The sequence below is a fragment of the Protopterus annectens genome, chromosome 9.part0 (assembly GCF_019279795.1).
Source record: "Protopterus annectens isolate FY-2018-M chromosome 9.part0, PAN1.0, whole genome shotgun sequence".
Lineage (NCBI taxonomy): Eukaryota > Metazoa > Chordata > Ceratodontiformes > Protopteridae > Protopterus > Protopterus annectens.
This window is the reverse complement of record NC_056743.1, coordinates 1,837,084,416-1,837,110,724: the sequence shown is the minus strand read 5'-3', so window position 1 is coordinate 1,837,110,724 and position 26,309 is coordinate 1,837,084,416. Positions and strand designations below refer to the sequence as shown.

At 43.7% G+C, this 26,309-nt stretch overlaps 1 protein-coding gene across 1 annotated transcript in view; it reads right to left on the bottom strand.

Annotated features, from left to right (window-relative positions):
• Window positions 1–26,309, bottom strand: part of LOC122812289 (F-box/LRR-repeat protein 12-like) — a 71,082-nt gene that overhangs the window by 19,957 nt on the left and 24,816 nt on the right. The window contains exon 2 of the mRNA XM_044084691.1: window positions 13,270–13,342. Coding sequence (XP_043940626.1) covers window positions 13,270–13,342 — 73 coding nt within the window. The remainder of the gene's footprint in view (window positions 1–13,269; window positions 13,343–26,309) is intronic.

The window sequence follows — 26,309 nt, the reverse complement described above, 5'->3', positions numbered from 1 at the left end:
TATTTTTTTACTAATAATGATCAGAGGTGACTTCCCTTTTATGGATTTTGTTCTATCATGTAATAGCTTTCTCCTCTTATTGTAAAGTTTGTTAATGGTTGGGGTCCACCAGACTGGACGTTTGCCCTTTGTGGAAAGAGTCTTGGTTTTATTTGGGAATGCCTGATCCATGCAGTCCTGGAGGTGTTCATAGAAGGCATTTGTAAGGGCTTCCGCAGCTTGGGTTGTGGTTTCCACTGGCTTAGGGGCCTTGAAGGATACCACACCAGTCTTGAGTAGTGTGAAGCTTGCTTTAGAGAAGTTCTTCACTGTGGTCTTTTTTGTTTGGGGTCGGGGGGGGATGTGGATTTCCAGTGAGATTAGTTTATGATCAGATCTCACCAATGAGGGATATACTTCCAGTGTGGAGCATTTTGTCCCCATGTTTGTGATAATGAGATCTAGTATATTTTCTCCTCTCGTGGGAACAGTGACTAGCTGTTCCATGGCATTTGAATTTATGAACTCCAGGAACCGTTGGGCTAGAAAGTTAGGGCTTGAGTAATGTTCCCAGTCTATATTCGGGTAGTTGAAATCACCCAATATGATGGTGTTTGGAGATACATTTATACCCTCCAGTGTCTTCAGGAAGGCTGTGTGGGGTTCCCGAGTTTGAGAGGGTGGCCTGTAGCATGCTACAATTTGTAGAGCAGATTTGCCTATGGTTAGTTGCACCTGGATGGTTTCCGAAGCTTCATGCGTTGCCACCAACCCGGAGGTGTGGGTATCCTTTATGAATATGGATACACCCCCTCCTTTTGTGGTGTGGTCCGGGTTTTGGGGCCGGAACGCATGATATGAGGTAAAACCTAATAGTGCCGGGGTGCTCTCAGGAGCCTTGAACCAGGTTTCAGTTACAGCACAGACATCGATGTTCTCCATACTGAGAAGGGCCTCGAGTGCGTGCATTTTGAGATTTAGACTTCTGGCATTGAGCAGCATTACCCTCAGTTTCTTCCCATTTTTGTTTTCTAGGGTGGTAGGTTTAGAATTTGAGCCTTGCCTAAAAGAGGCACTATGGGGGTGGCAAGAGCCTTAGCCAATATCCGGAATCCCATGGTGACAGGTGCAAGCTGTCCCTTGAAGCAGCGTGGCTTGTCAAGCATGTCATCCCAGGCAGACAGACACTGGATCCCCTTTGAATGACACCAGACATTAAGCCAATTGTTAAAGCTGATCATCTTGTCTCTATATTGTGGCATCATTCTTGGTGAAGGAAGGATACTGCTCAGGGTCAGGGTCATACCTGCCTGGGCTACATAATCAGAGAGCTCCTCTATGTCTCTTTTCATGTAGTCCAGGGAGGTACGTCTCAGGTCGTTCACACCAGCATGGACAATGACTGTGTCATATTTGTACTTGCCGTGGAGTGACCCGAGTGCTTGTGTTATGTGGCGGATTCTAGTGCCAGATAGGGAGCTTACTGTGACCCTCTCCTTGTTCAGTCTGGTGAGTGGGACGTCAGTGTGTCATGGAGTCACCTATGACAAGTATGTTTGGTGTTGTATTTGGCCTTAAGGGCTGTGACTGCTTTGCACACTGATTTTGTGGTTTATGTGTTGCTTGTGGGGTGTCTTGAGGTAGCAGTTGTTTGGGTGTCTGCTTTGGAGGCCTCTGCTGTTTAGGTAAATTTTTACTCAGAGCCTCAGAGTATGTCTTTGTGTGTTTATGTGTTTGATTCAGTGGTGTGGTAGCATTATGTGAGGCTGGTTTTGTGGTGAGTGTAGTTGCCTTCTCCTCCTGTCTGGCCTTGCCAGTCCTGAGTTGAGAGAGCTCAGCCTCCAGTTTGGCTAAATGGCTGCATCTCTTGCAAGTATTTGTGTTATGTGGGAGGAGGAGAGGGTTGTCTGTGTACATGAGGCAGTTATAACATTGCCTCAAGATTCCCAGATTCACCAGCTGGACCGGAGAGGAGATTGACAACTGACCTTTGGACATGCTAGAATAATATTGGGAATTCCTTAATTGAAAACAAGGGCCAGTGGGGAGTGAGGGTGTAGTGCTTTTAATTTTTAGTGCTGACTTATATAATTGCTTTAGTGAGAAAGTGCCAGGTAACTTGAGTGCAATGTGTTACAAGTAACTAAATGCAAAAACAACAAACAGTAACTTTCTTTCAAGTGAAACAAGGAAATAAGTACAGTAAGCAATGCAGATATCACTAGTGATCCACAGAAGCGCTGAGAAGCCGTGTATTAGGTGGAATTAGCGTTGCAGGGAAATAACAAGCAAACAAACAACAAGCATATAAACAAAGCTAGATTCAGCAGGCCTGGATCTAGTCTATGCTACATCAAACAAGGTGTACCAATTTCAGTAAGATACAGTTCAAATATTCAGGCACTATAAACCTTTAACCAGAAATTCCCAGCTCAGAAGGGCAGAGTCCAGCCTCTTCTCCCACAAGAGTGCAGACCACGAACCTTCTTAATGTAAAATAACTGGCCTGAAGCCAAAGTGCTTAAACCAGAACTAATACACTTGGACACTGGGCTCTCAATCAGCAGTTCCCAACTTAGAAGGATGAAAGCTACCTGTCCTGCCACCACAGTGCTTGCCACAAACCTTCCTGAATCATCAGGGGACAATGTTCTATATCTTCAGGAATCATCAGGGGACAATGTTCTATATCTTTGGGGTGTCTGTTACAGGTAATACAGGTACAATTATTACCGTCTACTCAAAACTAACTTTGTTCATACCGGATTCCTAGTAAAGATGAGTAATGGTAAGAGGCACTGTGTGGACCAGACAAGTCTATTCACATAGTTATGAAAAGAAAAAATGCAGACATTAGAATAATGGGTGTGATTAGGCAAAATGCAAACACTAGTAGTGCAGAAGGGAAAGGATGCTACCCAACTGCATTAAAATGGACCACACGTAAGCACTTCTAATTACTAACCTTTTTGTATATTCATAGACTCCTAGGTTTATGTCCATTAACCTGTTACAATTCAGAGCGAGTGGTGATCACAGGTGAGCCCAAGACTACTGAAGTGAATGTAATCCTCATAATACAAAAACACACTGTAAAACATCTCTATTTTTAAGCAACAGATTCAATTATCTAAAGAAATGCAACCACTACAAAAACTTTGCACATATCAGAGTACCTCAAGACATGGACAGTACAGTTACACTAACAGTAGACAATTGAACAGATCAAAGTTGCAGCAGCCTATGCTAGACTGGTTATATTCTGCCAAGGATATGATAACTGATAAGCATCCAAAGCTTTAGAGCCTGTTCCAGGCATCCTAACTGCTGACCAGATGCAGAAGCGTTTAATAAAGTCAGTGGTTAGGCAGTGAAACCTTCACAGCATTCTTACCTCCGAATAAGGGAGGACAAAGCCCTATCATTTAAGTATATGCTAAAAACTAGTTATCTTTTTACAAAGGTGTGAATATAACACACAAAAAAGGGGTGGATGGAAGGTGTCCCTACTGCTACAGTGATCCATCTGAACATCTACTGTTATGGCAAGTTAACTTAAAACAAACTGTGCTACATCCATCCTTAGCCCAAGATATATGGGTAGAATATCAGAGCTCAGAACGAAACTAGCAAGGAAGAAGGGTCATCGTCTAGGAGCACCTGGAGAATATTCCTAACAAAACCTGCTATGGACTTACAAAAATAAGCTAAACTGATTTGTAATGTTTTGTACATGCATGCTCAGAGACAAAGTTGTTGCATTTCTGTCACCAGAAAGATTCCTGTAAAATCAAATCATTTCCCCGTTAGTCTGGGGAATAATTCTAGAATGCCTAGACACAGCATTTTTTCTAGGACAAGGGGAAACATGGAAGTTTGGTTTGTTGGATGAAAAGGAGGAATAATTCCCACTGCCAACTGTGTCCTTTTTTGATGGATTCTCAGTACTCATTTATACGACATTATCGCATGCTACAGGAGGAAAAAGGCCGTTTCGGACTTTGCTTTCTCTGGCTTCCTCCTTCCATTTTGAGTCACACTGCCTTTGCTTTTTGAAATTCTTTTTCCCTGAACTCTGCTGAAACTGTCTGTTCCTTCTCCTATAGAAGGATCCTGAAGAAGAAGGGTCCTTTACACTTTGGCGACCTGAGTGAACCCCTTAATTAACTTCACTCTTTCATCACATCTTTTAACAGGTTCAGCAGAAGATGGCCCAAACACCACATTTCTATCTAGGGGAGCACTCAAGACCACTGTTTTGACAGACTAGTAAATTGTGTGCACTATAAAAATCAAACAAACCTCACTACTGACCCAGGAAGAGATGCTCTGGATACAGCAGAGTCATAAGAAAACCTCAAGATGTATTTGGTTACCCAAGAGACAGAAGCTGTTAAATTCAGAAATGCTTTAATCTCTGAAGAGAAGTTAGTACTTATTTTTCCATACCTTCAAATGAAGCAAACAGAAATATGTTTATAAATGCATCAAAAACTAAGCATATGAGATTTGGGAGACAAACTAAAAGGTGAATATTTAATACAGCACGCAGTGATTGAAACTTTAGATTAATTTAAGGACCTGGGTATATGGGTAGATTCAGCTAGGAGTTTTTTTCTAATCAGATCAACCAATTGGCTAATGTTAGTTATAGAACTATAGGCTGTATAAAAAGACTTATAAAGTCTAGGAAATCAAACATAATGAAGTCATTGTTTGTTAGTTACATTAGACCCAAACTTGAGTATGGAATAACAATATGGAAACCCTATAGGAAAACAAGCATGAATAAACTGGAAAGAGTACAGCGGAAATATACTAAAGGACACTAATACTAATGGATGCGAAAATCTATGTTATTATGAAAGACTAAAATATCTGAACTTTTACAGTGTCTCTTACAGATATTTAAGAAGAGATCTTATTCAGGTACATAGGGCATTTAGGGACAACTACCTCTGGGAATGTTTGGGGTTATCAAAAAGTACTAGAGAATAGTCAGATAACCTATGTAGAAGAGTCTATAGGAAAGTGTACCAATTGGTTCTCCGACAGAGTAGCCGATGCTTGGAACATACTACCAAATTACATTAAAGCAAGTACTAGTTTAGATATTTTTAAGAACAACCTGGACATTTATGATGGGAACAAGTGTTTTGGCATAATGGCAAGCTAGAAGGGCTTTAATGCCTGTGCTTGAAACATTTGTATGTATGTATGTATCTATGTATGCTGACGTACGAGCCTGACAATATACTTTCCTCCCAAATCTATCAGAAGTTTTCCCACAACTGTCAGAAGGAACAGGGTCAGCATTCACAAGACGTTTGGCAAAAGATCTGCCAAAAAAAAAAAAGTGTCTGACCCAGGATTGGAAAATTGATGTGTTTGTATTTGGGAAGCTTTATAATTATCTGTCTGACCTTAGGGGGGGGTCGACTGTGAGGCATACTGCAAGTTGAAATCATACTTTGAAGCTAGTAAGACAGATGGAATGGCTGAAGACTAAAGAAAATCCAACTATAATAAGTCATACTACTTCTGCTGGGACACTGGAATCTCAATTACGTTCCTGCTGAAACATCATTTTGGTTATAATTTCAGGGGAAAAAAATTTTCAAGGGGAAAATCTGAAGGAAAACTTTCAGGATTCCCCTTCCTGTGACACATGCACTGGAGATAAAAAAAAAACTCCCAGTCTGAAAGTCCTTCACACTCAGAATCAGTATTCAAAATTTTGTGAAGAATCTCATTTAAAAAATGAAAGGCTCAAAATAAGCCCTTGGCAAAACCCAGAAATCTTCCCTGTCCATCCTATGTGAAAGCAGGACAGCATGGATATGCAATTTCCTAACACCTCTGTAGCCAGCTTGGTGGATCTATATCGACGTCCACTTAATCCTTAAAAGAAACAGTATGCAAGAGGTGTGCTTACACTGGCTAAACTCTCACATACAAGCGCACATCAGGTCACTGAAACCATGCACAACACACAGAATATGCTGAGGCACTTAAAAAGCAATCTTCCTACACAACAAAGATTTCCTTAACCCCTCAATGTCAAAGCTATGCCTCAGCAAGCCCAAAAGCACTCAGAAAAAGCGCCGCCTAACACTGCACATACAGTCACACTCAATACAACTCAATACAACCCCAAACACAAAAGTCCCATAAGGCAAACAAACATTTCCAGATCTCTTGTCAAAGGGACCTCCATTATAAGACACAGTGATGCCCCTCTAACCAGGCTAAGCAAGGAGAAAATAGCAGTTAGTTGCTTATCTGGAGCCAGGATCCACCAAAACATGCAGACACTAGTTATTATACCACCGGTACCAGTACAACTGGATCATATCCCCATGTAGGAAATGACCTGAAACATACCACCCTGAACTATATGTAGAGAGAGACAATATTAAGCTCTCAAACTGCTAAGAGCCTAGCACTGAGCATCATATTACCATCACAGAGGATGATACCACAATATGAACAAAATCAATTAGCTCTTTTTCTAGTGTCATTCTAAGATAAGCCAATATTTGTCAGCATGGGAAGACATGGTTAACACACCACGTTGCTTTGCCAAGGATGATCTGTACCAGTCCCTTCCAGGCTTTCGAATAGTGGACAAAAACTTCATCCACCTCTATGGCGGCTTTTTTAGGCAATGCCAAATTGACAAACCTATCAACTTGGCAAAATCAACAACTCTGTTGAACCTCAAAGCTACTGATCAATGCCAGGAGCCTAAATAAAATCAAACTATACTCCCTCCAAGCCCTCCTTACATTTATGCAGTTACTGAAACATGGTTTAAAGGGAGTACCCCAGCAGTGCAAGGTTTCAGTGCCTTACACACGTCCCAGCAGTGCAAGGTTTCAGTGCCTTACACATGTTTAGATCGGTAACTGCACACACAACGGCTAAAGGTGTAGTGCCTTGATATACATCAATAAATGAGCATAACTCTAAGGTAGTCAGATAGGATGGTGCACTGGAGTTCTTGTGTGTTACAGAAGACCATAGACAAAATCTTGTACCGTACCTTAGCCAGCAACAGGCCACTTCGCATGTCCCAAGAAGCTCACATTGCTTACAGTAGACACTATCCAACCCAACACACTACTCATGGAAGACTAATTGCCCATCTATACACTGGGAATCCTATATGCCTGCTGTAGAGTGGTGATTCGTCACTGGGACAAAGCAGAAATTCCCTAAGACTCCAAGAGCAGAATAAGTTAACTTCTTACATTTATTTTACTGAATTGCACTTGACGCTTATAATTGTGCTAAACAGCTAATCTACTAGATTTTGCACTGTTATAAAGCTGCTTTTTACTGTTTTATTAACTGTATTTTTCATTGTCAGGTAGCATAGTCTGGATACAGGCCTGCTGTTAATCCACGCCTGGTTGTTTTGTTTGTGGAGTTGCCCGTGTTTCTGGCAGCTATCTTCTGCTGATATAGAACACAGCACTGTGTGCAAGGTATTAACTCGCAATTTTCACCATTTGTTAAACATCTGTTTGTTCCGATTTTCCTCTCACTCTGCTCACTACTGTTTTTCTACTGTGATAAACACCAACGTAGTGTTTTCTGCCTAAGCTACTAGCTGTAATAGTTTCCCATCCCCCTCCCTATTGGTGTCTTGTTCTTATACTCTGTGGCTTTGCAGCTGCCTGCCCCTACTGTAAACTTGATCTGGGACTCTCCTCTCAATCTAGTGTCATTAGCTGATTCTACCCAATACAGAGAGAACATTTGAGAAGGCCAACCCACTTAAGAGAGACAGAAGATAATTGGTTAAAAACCTTTTCTCCCTTTCCACTTGACTAACAAAAAAACAAAACACTTTGCTAGAATCTCCCTGTGTTCTACATTTTGTGCACTTAACTGCTCAGAGTTGAATAAAACAATAACACAATCCAATAAGTTCACAAGCACAGTATAAGCAGTACAGCAGACCAAGGCTGAAAAATAAACCCCACATGCAGCACTGGAATAAAATCGAATGCTTATTCGCAAAACAGGAGCAGTCAGGTTTTTAAGCACTTTCATCCCAGAGAGCTTCTTCAGACCATTTACAGATGGAAATAATCAAGGCTGAATTAACTTGTTAATTTGTACAGGATTTAAAGTGGTACTACCAAAGCCACAGCAGTGTAACAATGACTAAAATATATGAAAGACAAAAACAACGAGACAGAAAATAGAAAATAAACAATCATGTAAAATCTAATATACATATAAAACCATTCCATTAGTCGTTTACTTCACTTTTAAACCTCTAAAGTATTGGCCTTCGTGGGAACCTTGTCATTTAACCTGGGCCACCGATCTGTCCTGAACCTAATAATCCACTTACTCTCTCCTACATTGAAAGACAGCTGAAGTGCCTATAGACCTTTTAGAATGTGCTTTGATGGGTTTTAGGCAAGGTTAGCTTGTTTTTATCATATATAAATAAAATGCAGTCTTTCAGCCACTTAGAGTAATCTTGCTTGACTGTCTTTTTCCTTTTCCACTGCAAAGTTGGGCAACAGTTGACTTGAGCTTTGTTCTGTGAAGATAGAAATGTAACACAATTGTCTATGGACGCCTAGTAAATGCAGGGCGCATTCTCCCTTGTTAGTATGATTAGGGAAGAAATTGTGTAAAATTAATCGCCTGATTAACATTAGTCTCCGATATAACCTTGGGTAAAAAGGATAGGTTCATTTGCAACGATACACAAGGTAAGGAGGCTCAGGCAAGGCCTGGACCTCTGAAATTTTTTCTGGCAGAGGCAATGGCTACAAGTGTATTCCAAGATAAAAATTTCAGATCACATTCTGCAGAGAGTTTGAATATCACTGCTTGAAGTACTAGGTTCAAATCCCAAGGAGGGTTGTCGAATTAGACACTGCCAAAGAAAGGGGAACCAAACCTGTTGAGGCCAAAAGGGAGTAATGAGGATCACAGTGCCCCTTACCCCATTGTTTTCTGCAAAAACTTGGGAATTAGAGGTAGTGGGGAAAGGAGTCAGTCAGTCTCTGGATGACTTTCCTGGAAGGAGAATCAGGGCGAAGTAACTGCTGTTTGCACTTTTTGTTTAGGGGAGACGTGAAAAGATTGCAGCAAAGTTGACCCCAACGGCAGAAAACCATCTTTGCCACTTTGACAGAGACCACCTGTGAGGATGAAGAATGCATCTGCTCAGCTTGTCCAATCACACTGGAACTTCCCAGAATGAGCACTGCTATAAGAAAGGTTTCGACAAAGGGGGTTTAAGACTTGGTTCCTCCCTGTTTGCTGATGTACCAAACCACTGACACATTGTCTGAAATGCAATAGTCCCCAGTTTGAAATGCAATAGTCCCCAGAGGAAGAGCTGTCTGAAAGGCCTGCAATGCAAATAGCACCACTCTTATCTCCAGTACCTTGATGTGCAAGGTGGCCTCTAATTGGAGGCCAAGTGCCTTGGACACTCTTGCCCAGAAAAGTGCCCAACTGCACATCTAGGAGGCATTCATGGTCACTATAGCTGTGGGCTCCATAAAAACAAAAGGACAACCGTGGAGAACTTTATCAGAATGCATCCACCAAAGATCCATTTTGCAGCAGTTGGCGATTGTTCTGACAACAGATGATGAAGTCTAGACCACTGGAAGGCTAGTAGCCATTGCAGAATTCTCATATGTATCTTGGCTAGTGGTACTAAAGTTAAAGAAGCTGCCAATGATCCTTGAGCTTTTAAGATTAAACGTGCTGGAACCTCCTTTTTGTGGATTAACATTTGTACCAGAACCACAATTTTCTGACAATGTTCTCAGAGTATTCAGTACTGCTCCTATGAATTCTAAATTTTGTGTTGGGGTTAAATGTGACTTTTCTATATTTACTGTGATCCCCAGATGGGCACAGGTGTTGAGGGTGTAGTCCATGGTTGTTATCAACTGATGCTTGGTGGAAGCGGTTATGAGCCAGTCGTGCAAGAATGGAAACACAGAATCCTTGCAGTCTCAAGTGATGTGATACTACTGCCATGCATTTGGTGAAACACTCTGGGGGCTGTGGCAAGTCCAAAGGGCAGTACTCTGAACTGGTAATGACTGGTTCTCAGATGGAAAAGGAGGAACCTTCTGGAGCATTTGTCCATTTTTATATGGCAATACACATCCTGAAGGTCTACTGAACACATCCAGTCATCTTTCTTCAGAAAAGGAAGGACAGACTATACCACGACCATCTGGAACTTTGTTTGCCGAACTGATTTGTTCAGTACACCAAGATCTAAAATTGGTTTCCAGTCCCCTGCCTTTTTTTGTCACTAAAAAGAATCTTGAGCAGGTTCTGGATCCTTCTTGGTCTGGCGGGGCTTGTTGGATGACTCTTGTCCAGCAGTTTTGGATTTCTTGTACTACTGAATCCCTATGACTGTTACACCCAGTCAGGGATTTTCTTGTAAACAGGGGGAGGATGAGAAAAGGGAATGGTATAGCTTCTACATATGATCCGTTGCACAGGCGTTTAGGTGAAACGATAAGCATTCCCAGACTGCCTCTAGAGGAAGAGGTGGTTCAGGAACATTGGGTTTGCCTGGGAAGGAACCCCTGTAGCCCTGGGTTTGCTGACCACTCTGCCACAAGGGCGGCGTCTTCCATTGTGGTTCCCCCCTCTGCCCATAGGAGAACTCTCTCCATGTGTCTTGGAAAGGCCCTTGGGATTTTCTGAACCATATTTTTCCACCACTCTTCTGCTTCCCAGGAAAGACCTTGGGGGGGGGGGGGATTATGTCCACAGCAGAAAGGGTTTTACCAGCTCTCTCACACACAGACAAAGTTCCTTTCAATTTGAGGCCAAACAAGTATGTTCCATCAAAAGCAGCACTGATGAACGAAGACTTGAATGGTTCCATCACAAGGAGCACTGATGAAAGAAGACTTGAATGGTTTTGCAAAATCAAAAAAGTGCATACAGGCGTGTCCTCCAATGGATATGCCTGTACCCGCTGCTCTAGACTTCCCTTCAGCTGTATGAGCGATCAGCCTCACGGACAAATTGGACACAGACTCCAAGGTGGCTAACTGGGAAGCCACTTTCTCTTGGACTCCCTCAGTTAAAGGCAGCTGGTACAACCACAGCGTCAACTGCAAGACCCTTCACCCAAACTGTTTGTGGGTGCAGAAAGTATTTTGGCCCATCCTTCAGAAATGGGCTCAACGGTGTCAGGAGCCTTCCATGCCCGCTGTGAAAATCAAATGAATGAGCTCATCAGCATGTGGAGTCACCCAAGAAGTAGATGGGCAGGCGCTAAATGCCTTCAGCTAAACCGCCTCCTCAAGAGGAAGGGTTTTGGGACTTCTAGCCAACCCTCTGTTTCAGAATTTCCAAGATTTCTCGAAAGGAGATATCTTCAGAGGGTGATCATGGGGACCCTTCCTCCTCCACAAAATATGCATCTTCAGTGATAGACTCCTGGGGGAAAATTCAAGCTATTCTGAGGGATCTCATCAGGGGGATAAATCTGGGGAACTATCAGAAGATGACAAGTTTGGTGACTAAAACTTGAGGCTTCAGCACCTGCTGTCCCACTGGAGAGGCAGGAGGAATAGTAGAGCTATGGGGAGGGGTTACCAGTTCCAAGGGGTAGGCACAGTGTCTCTGCAAGAGAAAGGGCCCTCTGCATAGCCTCAAAGGCTGGTCCCCCTGAAGAGGGAAGGCAGCCCAGAAACAAGACTGTCTCGGAACTGGGGTCACTCTCCGATCTGAAGAACCAATGCTGAAGACCAAAGCCAGAGCGGAACTAACTCAAGCTGAAGCCGCAAAAAACCTACAGTCAAAACTTGCTCCCTGGAACAGACAGGGTAGCCACAGGTCTTGGAGCTCTCTGGTTCAGAAATAACCAAAGAACTCAGGGTAACTGCTGGCTCCGCAGAAGCAAACAACTCCAGAGCTAACACAGATGGTGCCGGAAGAACTGGAACAGCAGACTTTAAGACCTCCGAGGAGGTTAGAGGAGTAGTCAACGGGGTGAAGGAAGTGTCTGTACCAAGACCGAAGGGAATAGATACCAAAAGGTGGGCCTGAAAGCCCTCTAGCCCACAAAATTTTAATTCAACAGCCTCTCCACATAGAGTTCTAAAAGACTTTTGGTAGAGCGGACCAATGCAGAGGAAGGGAGACTCTGTAAACATACTTCTGGTAGTTCCCCACACAATGTGATCTGTCAATGGAGAGTAAGATGTTCTAGGTACAACGGTCTTAGTTGGTGAGTTACATGCATACCTCTCAACTGTACAGATTTTTGCCTCATATTTTGGTCTGGTTCTCATAATAATTGTATTTTCTGACAAATTACTGGGATGATCTAAGGATTAAAGTCACTAATTAACAACATGCACTTGAGTTTCAGACTTGATCTTCAAAAAAATGCACGTTATTGCAAATCCTGCTTTTCTAACAACTTTTAAGTTTATAAGCGCAATATTCAAAATATGCCCCTATGTTTGGGTCTTTGTACCCCCATTATGTCAGGCTTTGTCCAGATCTCTTGTACTACGAGGTTGAGAGGTATGGATAGACGCTAATTCCTGTGTCCAGGCAGAGGACTCAAAATTGTAAATTGGTGCTGAAACTGAAGTTGTCTGTACCATATTGTCAAAAACAGAGGCCTTTGGTTCAGAGGGAACTTTTGGACAGAGCTCTTTAATTTTTTGGCTTTCAGAACAGATGGGGAGGTCGGAACAGATACACAAGAGAAGGAGGGAGATGGAGATGGAATTTCTGTCTTCGCTTTATCAGCAGTGGATAAGGCTTCTCCAAAGGCTGAAGGCAAAAGTCCTTTTAGAATTAACTTGATGCGTCTTTCCATCAAAGTCCTGTGGGTGAAGGCATGATGTATACTACAATCCTCCTGTAAGTGAAGGGGGCTAAGGCAGTAGACGCACAAGGAGCGATTCCAAATACATATATGGACTTCTACGAACTCCATGTCCGTTTTCCTAAGAGTGTCTGGGAAGTGAAAATGTTGTACACAATAATGGAGATTAGTGCAGTCAAACTGCTTTTTCTACATGTAGTGTGTGTGTGTGTGTGCTTTTTCTACATGTAGTGTGTGTGTGTGTGTGTGTGTGTGTGTGTGTGTGTGTGTGTGTGTACAAGCACAGTTGCTTAGTACTACTAACTCTAATATGCAGCCTTGTTCACCAACAGATTAGCTCTTTTACCGACAGCAACTTGGGTGAGACAGAATACAGCTATTAAATACCATACTACCAATATCCTACAATATTAAGTTCTCTTTACCTTAGATGGCCTCAAATCCACATTTTTCCAGAGCCGTTTGCGTTCAGCTATTTTTTTCCAATATCTGCACACACTGTAATAGACAGAAAAGAATTCAGAACAATTCCTACATGTCTGAAATATGTACAGGCACAGCTTGACCAGTCAGAAACATAACACCAGTAATATACAAAATTTGGTATTCCAGCAATACCAACCATAACTGCATATAATACAGGTCTTAAGAAAGCATAGACTGAAAACCTATCATACAAGCCAGTAGCAATGTGAAGCAAAGCAAGCATTATATACACAATTCAGGAGATAATGTACAGTTACCAGCACTACCTACAAACTTGGACCAGCTTGTTAAAAAATTGGTTGAATAATATTTGAAATGAAACACTGAGATGGCACTCAGCACTGAAATAAAACATTTTTTTTTGTTTCATGGGAGCTAGGCAGAGCCCTGGTCCCCCTACTCAATGTGGTCAAGTTTATGGTTGCCATTCCTCGTCAAGCAGGGAGATTCCACCCCTCTCACTGACTGTTATTGATCCACTGGTCAGGGGACCTTGCCACTGCTGTTCACCCTCAGTCAGACTTTTTGTAATCCAGGGAAGTGCTTCACCATACAGTGTCCTTTGTAGGTCAAACAGCTCAAATTCAGTATTTACTTGGACATTAAATACACTCCCTTTAACAGACAGGGCATGCACTCAAAACTATCAAATGGTGCTGCATAAACTACCTGCATTAAACTTTTCTGCAAAAGTCTTTTCAAACCGTTTATACAAATAACTTCTACATTATTCTTTCCTTCCAAAAAGTAGCAAGAGATCACCACAAAATGCAAAACAAACAGAAAACTAAGTTAGAAATTTTAAAGAAATACCCCATACTTTTAGGTTCATAGGTTAGTACTAGGCTAACTGCCTTTGCAAGTCATTTTAAGCCTAGCCAATTATACCCTGTGAGATTCAAACCCTGTACCTTGTGTTTGCAAGGCAAACACCTTAACCATTAGGACACCCTTTTTCTTCCTGAATTATGCAAATGGAAGTCAAACATCTGTCAAACTCTCAATATTTAATAAGGATAATAACACAGGACAATAAAAAAAAAAGTGAAATAAACCACGTAAAAGGATAAAACCAACTCCTTGTATATAAAAGCAAAACAAAGGAAGCGATCAACACAGCAGGATAAAAGCAAATGAAATTTAATGCAGCATTATACTCCATTAAATTTAGTTTGCTTTTACCCCGTTTATCGCCTCCTTGGTTTTGCTTTTATTTACGAAAAAAAAGAAAAAATGTAACAAATTTAATATATTTAAAATAATTTCCAATCTGCATTTATGACAACTCGCAAATCTTTGTTTGCAATTATTGTACTCAGCAGCCTTAAATGAAACACAAAAATGCTGGATATGAAAAAAAAAAAATAATGCACGATTGTTGGTATTGTACTATGTAACATGGTATACCCGAATATGTAACTATAAGCGGTATTCCTCAAAGCTGTATTCAAATGCAAAATGCTGGAAAACAATTAAGTCTCATAACACAGCATTGCACAATTCATAAACGTCTCACTATGAAGTTTGATACTTCACAGGATCATAGTTACCAGGTTATTGGCCCCGAGGCCCTTACAAGCCTAGCCAAGAATTTAACCCATATTCCGACAAGTCATCACCAGATGGCCCTTGTCCAGCAGGAACACAGGTGGAATCCCAGGGGTGTATTTTCTGTTTCCCATCCAGTTACTCAGGTTGTGCTTAAAAAGGGATAATGAGGTACTCTGCTTGATGTGGAGAGGGAATCTATTCCACAGATGGAGTCTCTGGGACACAAATATGTCCTGCCAACAAGTCCTGTTGATGTCACAGACCAGGTTGAGGTTGTGCATGCGGGTTACTCGAGTGGAGCTTCACTTGCAGATATGCAGCAGTCCCATCAGGGAGGGTCTGAGATTGCTTTATATGCCAGGGATCACTTCTGAGGAGTCTGTATGAGACTGAGTAGAGGGATAGGGCTTTTAGCCTGAGTAGGGTAGACGTTTAAGGCCCTGGATTCTCTGATGAGGAACTTTTGTGGTCTCTCCAGCTGCTGCATGTGCTTTGAGAGGTACATGCCGAAAGGGGCATTGTATTCAATAATGGGTCTTATAAGGGAAGAATACAGGAATATTATGAGGTTGTCCCTAGATACCTTTACTAATGAGGTGGGCCATGTAGAAAGCTTTCCGTACAATGGAGGCAATATGGTGATCAAAAGTCAGTTTGCTTTCAACTTGGGGGCCCAAATCCCTCACAACTGACTGTGTACTTAGGACCTTGTTATTAATGTGATAATTTGCAGGGACGTCACTCTCCCCAAATGGATGATTAAGAGGGACATCTTCAAAATGCATAATGAGGTCCACGATAATCCGTTCCATGACCTTGCAGATCAGGCTAGTTAGGCTTGTGTGTCTACAATTGGATCACTGGACGCTCCACCTTCGTGGAAAGGGAGGACAGTGGCTGTCCTCCACTCGGATGGGATGAAGCTGGTATCGGGCTTTGGTTGAATAGGGTGTCTAATGATGTTACAAGTTCATGTAGAATGCAGCCTGGGATGTTATCTGGTCCCATGGAGCTGTATGTTTTTGCCTTTGAGAGGGCAGTGATTACTTGCTCCCCAGAGATAAGGAGACGGGGGCAGGTGCTGGGGGTGTCCTGATTTATGGATGGGGGAAACACAGGGGTGAAGTTTTCACTGAACCTGTGTGCCAGCAGGTTGGCTATATCTATGGCGCTTGTGTATGTGGTGCCCTTTACCACCATTTCAGAGCAGATCTGAGAACTTCCTTTGAGATTGCGGACATATGTGAAGAAGGCCTTATAAAACTGTCTTTAGTAGATGTGGCCAGTTTGGACTCTAAGTTTGCTTTGGAGATTTCACAAGTAAATCTCATTTGCTTGTTCAGGCTAAGGAGAGCTTGCTTCCAATTAGGCACCTGCTCCTTCTTGGTTCTGGACAGCATTTTTTTCCTTTTGTTATATAGAGTTTATTTATTGCAGAAGTCCCACTAGACAGGTTTACACTTCCTTGAGGAGAATGAATTTGTCATATCAGGCATTCCCGATTTCCATGCAGCTATATAAATACTCGTATAGTATTTTGGTGCAAGTTTGGACATATCTGCCAGTTGCTATGGAGGGGGAGGGGGCTGTGAAGTAGTTTATAACTTCCCTCAGGAGGTTGTAATCAGCTTTGGAAAAGTTTTTTTGTTTGACTCTAGCTAGGTGGGGGGTCAGGGGAGATGACGACTTCGAAAGTGACCGCTTTTTGGTCGGATCTTACCAGGGAGGAGACCACTGTAGGGATGCTGCAGTGGTTACTCGTGTTGGTTAATACCAAGTCCAAGATATCACCTCTTGTGGGGGTGTTGACCAGCTGGTCCAAGGCATTTGCAGTGACAAAAGGAATCTCTGGGCATATGTGTTTTGGCATGAGTAGTTCTTCCAATCTATGGTTGGATAGTTAAGGTCACCCAGGATCAGGGTAAAAGGTTGAATCTTGACAGATTCAAAAGAGGTCTAGATAGGTAGAGTGGGCATTGAGTCAAAGTTGGGGGCCTGTAGTTCGCTACGATATGAATAGGGGTTTTGCCAATGGTTAAATGCATCTGGAGTATCTCCTTGTCATACTGTTTGACCAGCCTGGGGGTGTGTATGTTTTTAACCCCACCCCCTTTTGCTTTGCTGCCCACACTTTGGGGTCTGAATGTATGACAGGATGAGTAACCTGGTATGGCTTTGAACCAGATTTCTGTGACTGCACTATGTTAGCCTCTTCCAGGGTTAAGAATGCATGCAATGAGTGCACTTTCATGGTTAGACTCCTAGTGTTTAGTAGCATGAGCTTTAATTTGAGTTTTGAAGAGGTTTTCATGTTGGTAGTTTTGACCTCATGGCACTGCCTAAAAAAGCACTATGGAGAAGGCAACAGCCTTTGCCAGAAGTCTGAAGTCCTAGGGAGACAGATGCAGGCCATCTCTGGCAAAGCATCGCTGTCTGTCGATCAAGTCTTCCCAGACTGCCAGGTACTGGATCCCCTTGGAATGGCACCAGAAACTAAGCCAATTGTTAAAGTCAATCATTTTCTATTGAAGCATCATTCTGGGTGACGGCAGAATGCTGCTCAAGGCTAGGGACATACCTGCCTGGGACACACATTCAATGAGCTTGATAATGTCTCTCTTCATATAATCAAGGGAGGTATGGCTCAAGTCATTCTCGCCAACATGGACTATGACAGAGTCATAACAATACCTGTTGAGAGACTTGAGTGCATGGGTGATACGGGGGATTCCGGCACATGACAAACCACTAACAGTGACTTTCTCCTTATCCAGCCTGGTGAGGGGCACATCTGTGTGTCTTACAGTGGAGTCTCCTAGGACTATGTTGGGTTTATGTTTGGGCCTTAGCGGCTATGAGACCCAGGTGTGTAGACTATTGGTGGGCATTGGATTTTCTGTGTTTTTGCCTCGGAGGTCTCCCTTGTTTGGATTTATTTTTGTTGAGGAACTCCACAAATGTGTGTGTGTTCTGTTGACAACCTTCTCAGTGCCAGACATACTGGCTTGTGAGGGAAACAGCATAGACTTTAGGTTCTTAATGTAATTGCATCTCTCACAAATTGTGTTCCTAGGTGGTAGCAGTACAAGGTTGTCTGTGTACAAGAGGCAGTTGCTACACCATCTCAGGATGCCCATATTAATTAGACTAGCAGGAGAAAATGCAGGAAATTGTGCATCATATATCTCAGAATCTGAGGGAAAGACCAGAGAGAGCTAAGGGGGTAAAGGGTGGAAGATCTAAGTTGAGTATTACTAGGTGATCACACAAGTGCTACTAAGAGAAACGTAGCTGGAATACCTCACAGTGGGTTAAAAAAACAGTGCGACTGCAGTATGTGATGTACAAACAAGCCCAAACCAACTCAAACATGGGGTTTAAATAGCACAAAATAAATAAATAAATAAATAAATAAATAGAAGATTCTAGTAACACAGAATCTATCCAATCCAGCTAGTCCCCACTTTCTTTACCAGCAGTGCCAGACAAGGTATAGGCAGCCCTGCTACTCTCACTAGCAGAGGGAATAGGCCACTACCAACACAAGATGGCTGCCAGAAACACAGAAGGCAAAAAACAAACAGCTTTGGATGCAGCAAACCTGCATCCAGACTATGCTGTTCAATTAAAGAGTAAGAACACGTTAACACTCTCAAAAAAAAGCACACAAGGTCAAACAGCACTAGATTCAGCTCTATGCTTGTTTTTTTCCAGTTGCAGCCACAAGTAAAAGGAACAAAACAAGCAGAGAAAATAAAACTGACACAAATATTAGAACAGAGGAAAGGATTCAATTTACTAAGCCTAAAAAACAGGTGCACAGTTTTAACAGATATGCAGAAAATATTGTTTTAGTTGATGAGAAGTGCAGAACAGTTGAAAATTGTAGTCTCACAGCAGGTTTTTGGAAAACAGCAGAGCAAGGGCAGAAGGCCTAACTCGCTGCTGAACACATTTGTTAGACAATCAGCAATGCAGACTCCTGCCAAAATTACAATCCAAGCTTTTTTTAAAATGATTCGGTGAACTTTTTTATGTCAATAGGAAACTTATTCCAAAAGTTAGGAGAAACAGGTACATCGCCTAAATTATTCCAAAGTGTTTTGTTAAACGTCGTAACAGGACAGCCCACCATCTCCAATGCCAGAATGTTGTAGAGCTAGTCATATACAGTTCTAAATATTTAAGCCTATTCAAAACAGGAAGTTGTTAAATAATTCTTATCCTTTTAGCGCAATGTCTTCATACAACTCCTTAAGTTCCAATATCCACCTGTGATAACAAAATGGAAGACAAATTCCACACTTGGCCTTACAGTAAACACAGCCCCAAGAATCTTAGGATGAGTGGGTTTGATTGTACTAAATATTAGGCCAGCTTGTTTAAATGCCTGTTCTTTACATTCTGTATAGGATACTTAGACTGTACTTGTTACAGCTCCCAATATTTTCATTTGGTTACCTCGATCTAGAAGACGAGTTCCGATCATGAGCTGTAATCCCATCCCCCACTGCTCTATGCAGTACCACCTTACTTTTTCTGGTATTAAAAGGCCACATTCATCCATGTCTCTTGCATCCTCAGTTACTAAACTGATTCTGAATGATACTACCTAAACTGAGGCTAAAATTATTACAAACCTAATGGTAGATAAATTCAGATCTAACATTACCTCTCTGTCACTCTTCAATTAGAACACACAAGACCAAATTCTAAAAGCTAAAAATACATCAACGGGTTCTGAAAACATCCCGCGATGCATCTTAAATAGCATGAAACACATACACTTCTCCAACACTAGTGTAACCTCAGCTTCCATACAGGTTTTGTACCAAGTGAATGCAGAACGGTTAGTCATTCTACTGCATAAGGGAGGACCTTCTACAGACCCAGGTAACGGCATATCCATAAGTCTGATCAGCCTCACTTGTATGCAAAGCTATGGAAAGACTTATGGGACTGATCAATAAAGGACAAAGGGAACCTCCAAACACTGGAACCGTATTAGTTTGGATTTGTCGGGGGCAGGTCATGCCTACCCAACCCGGTGGACTTTTTAAAAATGTCACCAAAGCAACGGATGGAGGTAAAATGGTATACGCCACATAACTTGACCTGCTGAAAAGCTTTTGACAACTTCCAACTCGGGCATAGCAGAGAAGCTAAATAAACCAAGAATAAATCCTTATGTCAACCAATGGATTGCCACCTGGCTCACATCTAGCAGTCACTGAATCCCCAAATAACTTAGCCATCACACAGGATGGTTTGGCCAAAATAACTAGTGCTAAAATCATGGACTGAAACTAAAAGCTAAAAAAATGCATTATTGCATCTTTTCGGAAGTCATCTACTCTAGGAAATACCACATCGACAAAAAGTTCCCGAGAGCTGAACCAGTTTGGATCTTAAAGGGAGTCTGGAAGCACAGTCCCCTTCCAAAGTAAAACAAAACTCATCCCTGCCCATATTCAAGCACAACTTGGATCTATGGGTGGGAAATAGAAGAATTACCCCAGGACTGTCCTCTGCCCTATTGAAGGGCACAGAGAGCTCCTAAATACTTTACCTTATGCATAGGTTCCCTCAATTATCTACGGTATGATCCCAGTTATTCTCACTAGGAGTAATCTATTAATACAACACCAAATGGGATTGGTTAATTAAAACACCAAAAGGGAACTCTTGTTAGGCTAGGCTTAAAATGTCTCTAGGACTTAACCTAGCCTACCTTACAGTCATTAGCATACTTAAACAACTGTGTTGTGGGAAAAGTCCAAAAAAAGAAGTTATGTCCTTACCATAACGTTCCATGTAGAGTGTTCATCTCGCCTTTGTTCTTGCACACTGGTTCGGAGCCGATCCTCGGCTCCGAGTCGGCCGAATTGCAAAGCTCTGAATCTCAGAGAAGGTCGAGACCAGCCCATATCCCACAATCCTCCCTGCCATTACTCAGATCTAGTTTGCAAGCAAACCAGACGAAAGGATCCAACACCTGCGGTGCTAGAAGCATACACTCTCTTCAGCCATTCAGAGACACTCTCTCACCATAGCAATAACTAATGGTCTAAGCATATATCCCATGACACACAGGACCATATACCCCGCAAAGGGTCAAGACACGTTGATCAGACTCTAATCCTACCAGTTCTTCCAAACACATGGGGAATGTAAGAACAAAGGCGAGATGAACACTCTACATGGAACGTTATGGTAAGGACATAACTTCTTTATGTAAGAGTGTTCAATCTCGCCGTTTGTTCTTACACACGGGTAGCATCCCTAGCTCCGTGACCCCGAGTGACTCATGGAAGAACGTTCCTAAGCACATTGGAACCAAATGATGTCCTATCCTTGGAGACCTTGTCCACTCTATAATGAGTGATGAAAGTATGTGGTTTAGACCACGTGGCTGCTGCACAAATAGTGTCCAAAGGCAAGCGAGCCGCATGAGCTAAGGAGGTGGAAACGGATCTGGTAGAATGGGCCTTAGGTTTGTTTGGTAAGGATTGGTTTGATTTAGAGTATACAAATGTTATACAGTCAGCAAGCCATTTAGATAGTGTACGTTTAGTAATTGCCATGCCCTTTTTATTGTCTGCAAAAGCGACGAGGAGTTGATCCGTTTTTCTGAAAGCTTTGGTCCTGTCTACATAAAATCTTAGCTGCCTGTGAACATCCAACTTGTGCAACATATACTACAGTTTGTTAGTATGTTTTTTGAAAAAGGTAGGGAGTTCTATAGACTGGTTAATATTCGTAACTGAACATACTTTTGGAAGGAAAGATGGATTTGTACGCAAAGAAACCCTGTCTGGGTGGAATATCAGGTAAGGTGGTCTGACTGATAATGCCTGCAGCTCTGAGACTCTACGAGCTGAGGTCACGGCGACGAGAAACAGAGTCTTCCACGACAAGAACTTTAGGAGGCATGATGAAGCAGGTTCAAAAGGTGGCAACATGAGTTGCGACAGCAGCAAATTCAGGCTCCATGGAAAGAAAGGTTTTCTGACAGGCGGTCTAAGATGGAAGGTTCCTTTCAAAAAGGCTTTACAAAGCCTGTGAGACATAATGGAAGAACCTCCCTCACCAATATGGAAGTTTGATATGGCCGCCAACTGTACTCTTAAAGTGGAAGTAGAAGCTCCTTCGTGAAAAAGGATGGATAAGAATTCTAAAATTTTATGTAAAGGAGCTACCAAGGGATCTAAGTTTTGACTAGATGCCAATATACAAAGCGTTTCCACTTACTCATATAGAGCTTAGTAGTAGAGGCTTTATGAGAAGCAACTAGGATGTGTTGAACTGACGTAAGGAGTAGATGAGACCTGGCTAGGCAGGGAAGCGGAGCAGCCAAGCTGCTAGTTTGAGGGACTGTAGAGACGGGTGAGGAACACCCGACGAGTGTGTCAGCAGGTCTGGCACTGGGTCCAGAATCCACGGTTCCCCTATTTGATGAGCTAGAAGAAAGGGAAACCATATTTGACGAGGCCAGAATGGGGCTATGAGTACTATAGTCTTTTCCAGGTTCCTGGCTTTCTGTAGAAATCTGGGAATCAATGGAGTTGGTGGAAATGCATATAGGAGACCCGGGGGCCAATCGTGTATCAGTGCGTCCCTGGGGACATCCCCCGGAGGGGGTAGAAGGGCAAAGTAGCTTCTGCATTTTGCATTCAATGGGGAAGCAAACAGATCGCAGCAAGGCTGGCAAGGCTGGCCACATTTGCAGAAGATGTTTTCCGCCATCTGTGATTTCAGGGACCACTCGTGAGGTAACAGGGTGGCTCTGCTCAACCTGTCCGCAATGACGTTGGATGACCCCGGGATGTGCATTGCTATCAGAAAGCGACCCGTGGACTCTGCCCATTGCCAAATTCTCATGTCCTCTCTGCATAACGGGTAAGACCTGGTTCCCCCTTGCTTGTTTATGTACCAGACTACAGACATGTCTGTCTGAACTGCTACTGTCCCTAGGGCTTGAAAGTGTTGCAACGCTAGGAACACCGCCCTCAACTCCAGAACATTTATATGTAGAGTGTACTCCATGCTGGACCATTCTCCTTGGACTGTTCTTCCCTGAAAAAGGCCTCCCCACCCTATCAGGGAAGCGTCCGTGGTTATTGTGGCTGTTGGAATGGGTAGAACGAGCGGATGACCCACAGTGAGGTTCTGGTCGCGCACCCACCATGAGAGGTCCAGTCTGCAAGATTCTGTTATCCTGATCTCGTGCGTTAGGGGTAGGTGTTGGAACGACCACTGCGCAAAGAGCAGCCATTGAAGAACCCTCATGCGTAACCTTCCCATAGGGACTGCAATTAATGCGGCTGCCATCAGTCCCAACACTTTTAACACCAGTTTGGCCGGGGCTTTCTTGCTGAACAGAAGTAGGACCTGCTGTTTGAGCGTTGAAGCTCTTACTGGGGGGAGGTTTAGTAGTGTTGATAGTGTATTTAGATCTGCTCCGATGAAGGAAATACACTGTGAGGGCGATAAGCAAGACTTTTCGAAGTTTATGGATATCCCTAAGTGGGAACAAAGGCCGACTGTATAGTCTCTGGCTTGCAATAGTCGACACTCGGTGGTGGCGGTGAGGAGCCAGTCATCCAGATAGGGAAACACCCGGAATCCCTTGTCGTCTCAAGTAAGCCGCAACTACTGCCATGCATTTGGTGAACACCCTGGGGGCTGAGGTGAGTCCAAAGGGCAGAGCTCAAAACTGAAAGTGACTGGCCCCCAGCCGGAAGCGCAGGTGATCTCTGGACGGTCTGGCCATTTTGATGTGGTAGTACGCATCTTGGAGATCTATAGAGCACATCCAATCATCCTTCTGTAAGAATGGAAGGATTGATTGAAGTATGACCATCCGGAACTTTTCCTTCTTCACAAAGTTGTTGAGATGGCCGAGATCTAAGATCGGTCTCCAGTCCCCTGTCTTTTTTGGAACTAAAAAGAACCTTGAGTAAGTTTCGAATCCTCTTTGGTCCGCCGGGACTGGTTGGATGACACTGTTTTCGAGCAGCTTTGAAATTTCTACAGCTACTAGTTTTCTCAGACGGGGTGGCACGTCTGGAAATTTTCTTTGTGGAGGTGGTGTTGAAAAGAAGGGAATTTTGTATCCTCTGGTTATAATGCTTTTTACCCAAGTATCTGAAGTAATGTTTAGCCAGGCCAGTGGGTATAAAGCTAAGCGACCCCCGACTGCCTCCAGAGCAAGACAGCCGGGCCTCCGTTCAGGAGTGCTGGAAAGGCTTCCCAGGGACGGAATCCCTGTTGCCTTGGTTATGCGGACCCCCTCTGCTGCCGGAGCGGCGTCTTCCATTTCTACCCCCTCCTCTGCCTCTGGAGGGGGCATCACTGTGTGGTCTGGAAAGATCCCTGATTCTTACGGAACCACATTTTTCTGCCTTGTTGCCCTTTGGGGTACGGTCTAGTAGGAGCGGAAAAACGGACCCTGACAGCAGACAGGGTCTTTCCCTCTTGCTCGCACCAAGTGAGAGTCTCCTTAACCTTGGGCCCGAAAAGTGTGGCACCATCAAAAGGGGCATTGGCAAAGGAAGACTTGAAGGCTTCCGCAAAGGAGCACAGCCGCATCCATGATTTTCTTCAAAGAGCAATCGCTGAAGCTGCAGCTCTACTCGATCCCTCGGCTGCATACGAGATGAGCCTCATGGATGAGTTTACTATGGATGTGAGGGTGTTAAGTTGTGCTGTTACCTTATCTGAAACAGCAGCATCTGTGTTACCCTGGAGGGTATCTGTCAGCTCCTTCATGAGATCCCTCTGCAAATGTGTGAAATGGGTCAGGTAGTTTAGCGAACGCATGGAAAAAGTCGCTGAACTAAGAATGCGCTTCCCATATCTGTCCATAGTCCTAGAATCCTTATTAGGAGGATGAACAGATGAGGAAGACTCAGACATCTCCTTTTTCGTGGCTGCCGCCACCACCATAGCGTCAACAGGGACTCCCTTGGTGAGATAAGATTTATCTTGGGGGGGGCAGTGATGAACTTGTTTGGTTTCCTAGGTACTGGTTCCACTGTGAGAGGAGTCTCCCACAACCTTCGAGCAATCAAATCCATTAATTCATTGAAGGGCGGGGTCACCCAGGGGGTAGAAGGTTGAGCCCCAAAAGCCTTCAGCAGCACCGACTCGTCCTCAGAGGGAGCTAAGGACTGCCAATCACCCTTCTGTTTCAAGATCTCCAGGATATCTGCAAATGACACATCCTCCGAGGGCGATTTGGGGGACCCCTCTGCCTCATCCAAGTCGGTGTCAGACGTTAGAGATTCCTGTGGGGAATCTATGTGCCTCCTCTTGCACAACTGTTTCCTTGGGACCTCATCAGAGGGGGCTTCTGGTGAGGCCTCCAAGGAACAGGGGGAACCCTCTGTGGGTGGCTGAGGCAATTGGGCTCAACGCTTGGGATGTATCATGGGAGCAGAAACAGAAAGTGGCCCTTTTGGGGAAGGAGAAGATTCCCCTGATGATGTGGTTGTCTGTGCAGACAATACCTTCCTCATAAGGTCAAAGGCCCCCGAACCCCTGGCTAAGGGCTCCCCCGGTTCCAAAGAGCATCCCAGAACCAGGTGCCGTGGGCTCCGACCCAGAGGATGGAGCCGAACCAGTCTGTACAGAGGCCCCGAGAGGGAGAGTCTGTACGACTCTGTCCCGGAACCGAGCAAAGACCGTTGGCTCCGCGACTCCCCTAACTGTTCCGAAGGAGTCGAAGTTAAAGGTGTCGATCGTGCAATGGACGGTTTCGGCACCGAGGGCTCCACTATCATCAGGTCATCTTCTCCCGGCTCCGAGATCTGGATGGGTCTCGAAGGAGGACCCGTTGGAGATATGGGGAGGCGTTCTAGTTTCGACACCAACTGGGAGGAAACCGCAGTTAACTTGGAAAGGGCCGTGTTCTCCATGAGTTTCTGCACGACACGATCCACATCTGTGTCAGACAAGGGTCTGGAAGAACGGGTCGAAGGAGCCGAAGATGGCACCGACCGAAGAATGGACGGTGGTGGCAGTTCCAACACCGGTTCCAAGATCTGGGGCTCAGTAAAAGATAACTGTTCGACGCTCGGCCCCGAGATCGGTGGAACCGGCGAACGAACCCGAGAAGATGAACTCGGAGCTGATGACATGGGCTCCGATATATTCGACCCCTTCGAGGATTTAGAAGCCTGATCCGACTTGTCCAAAGCCTCTTGAAAAGCCGGCTTCAACAATCCTCTGTCAATAAGTTTCCTGCGTCTATCTGTCATGACCCTCCCGCTAAAGGAATGACAAATAGAGCAATCCTCTTGGAGATGGAGAGGGCCAAGGCAGTAGACACAGGAAGCATGACTGTCAGTAATGGACATTTTCTGTCCACACTGACATCTTTTAAAACCAGATTTGGCTTTTTCTGACATTGTACAGTTACAATGAC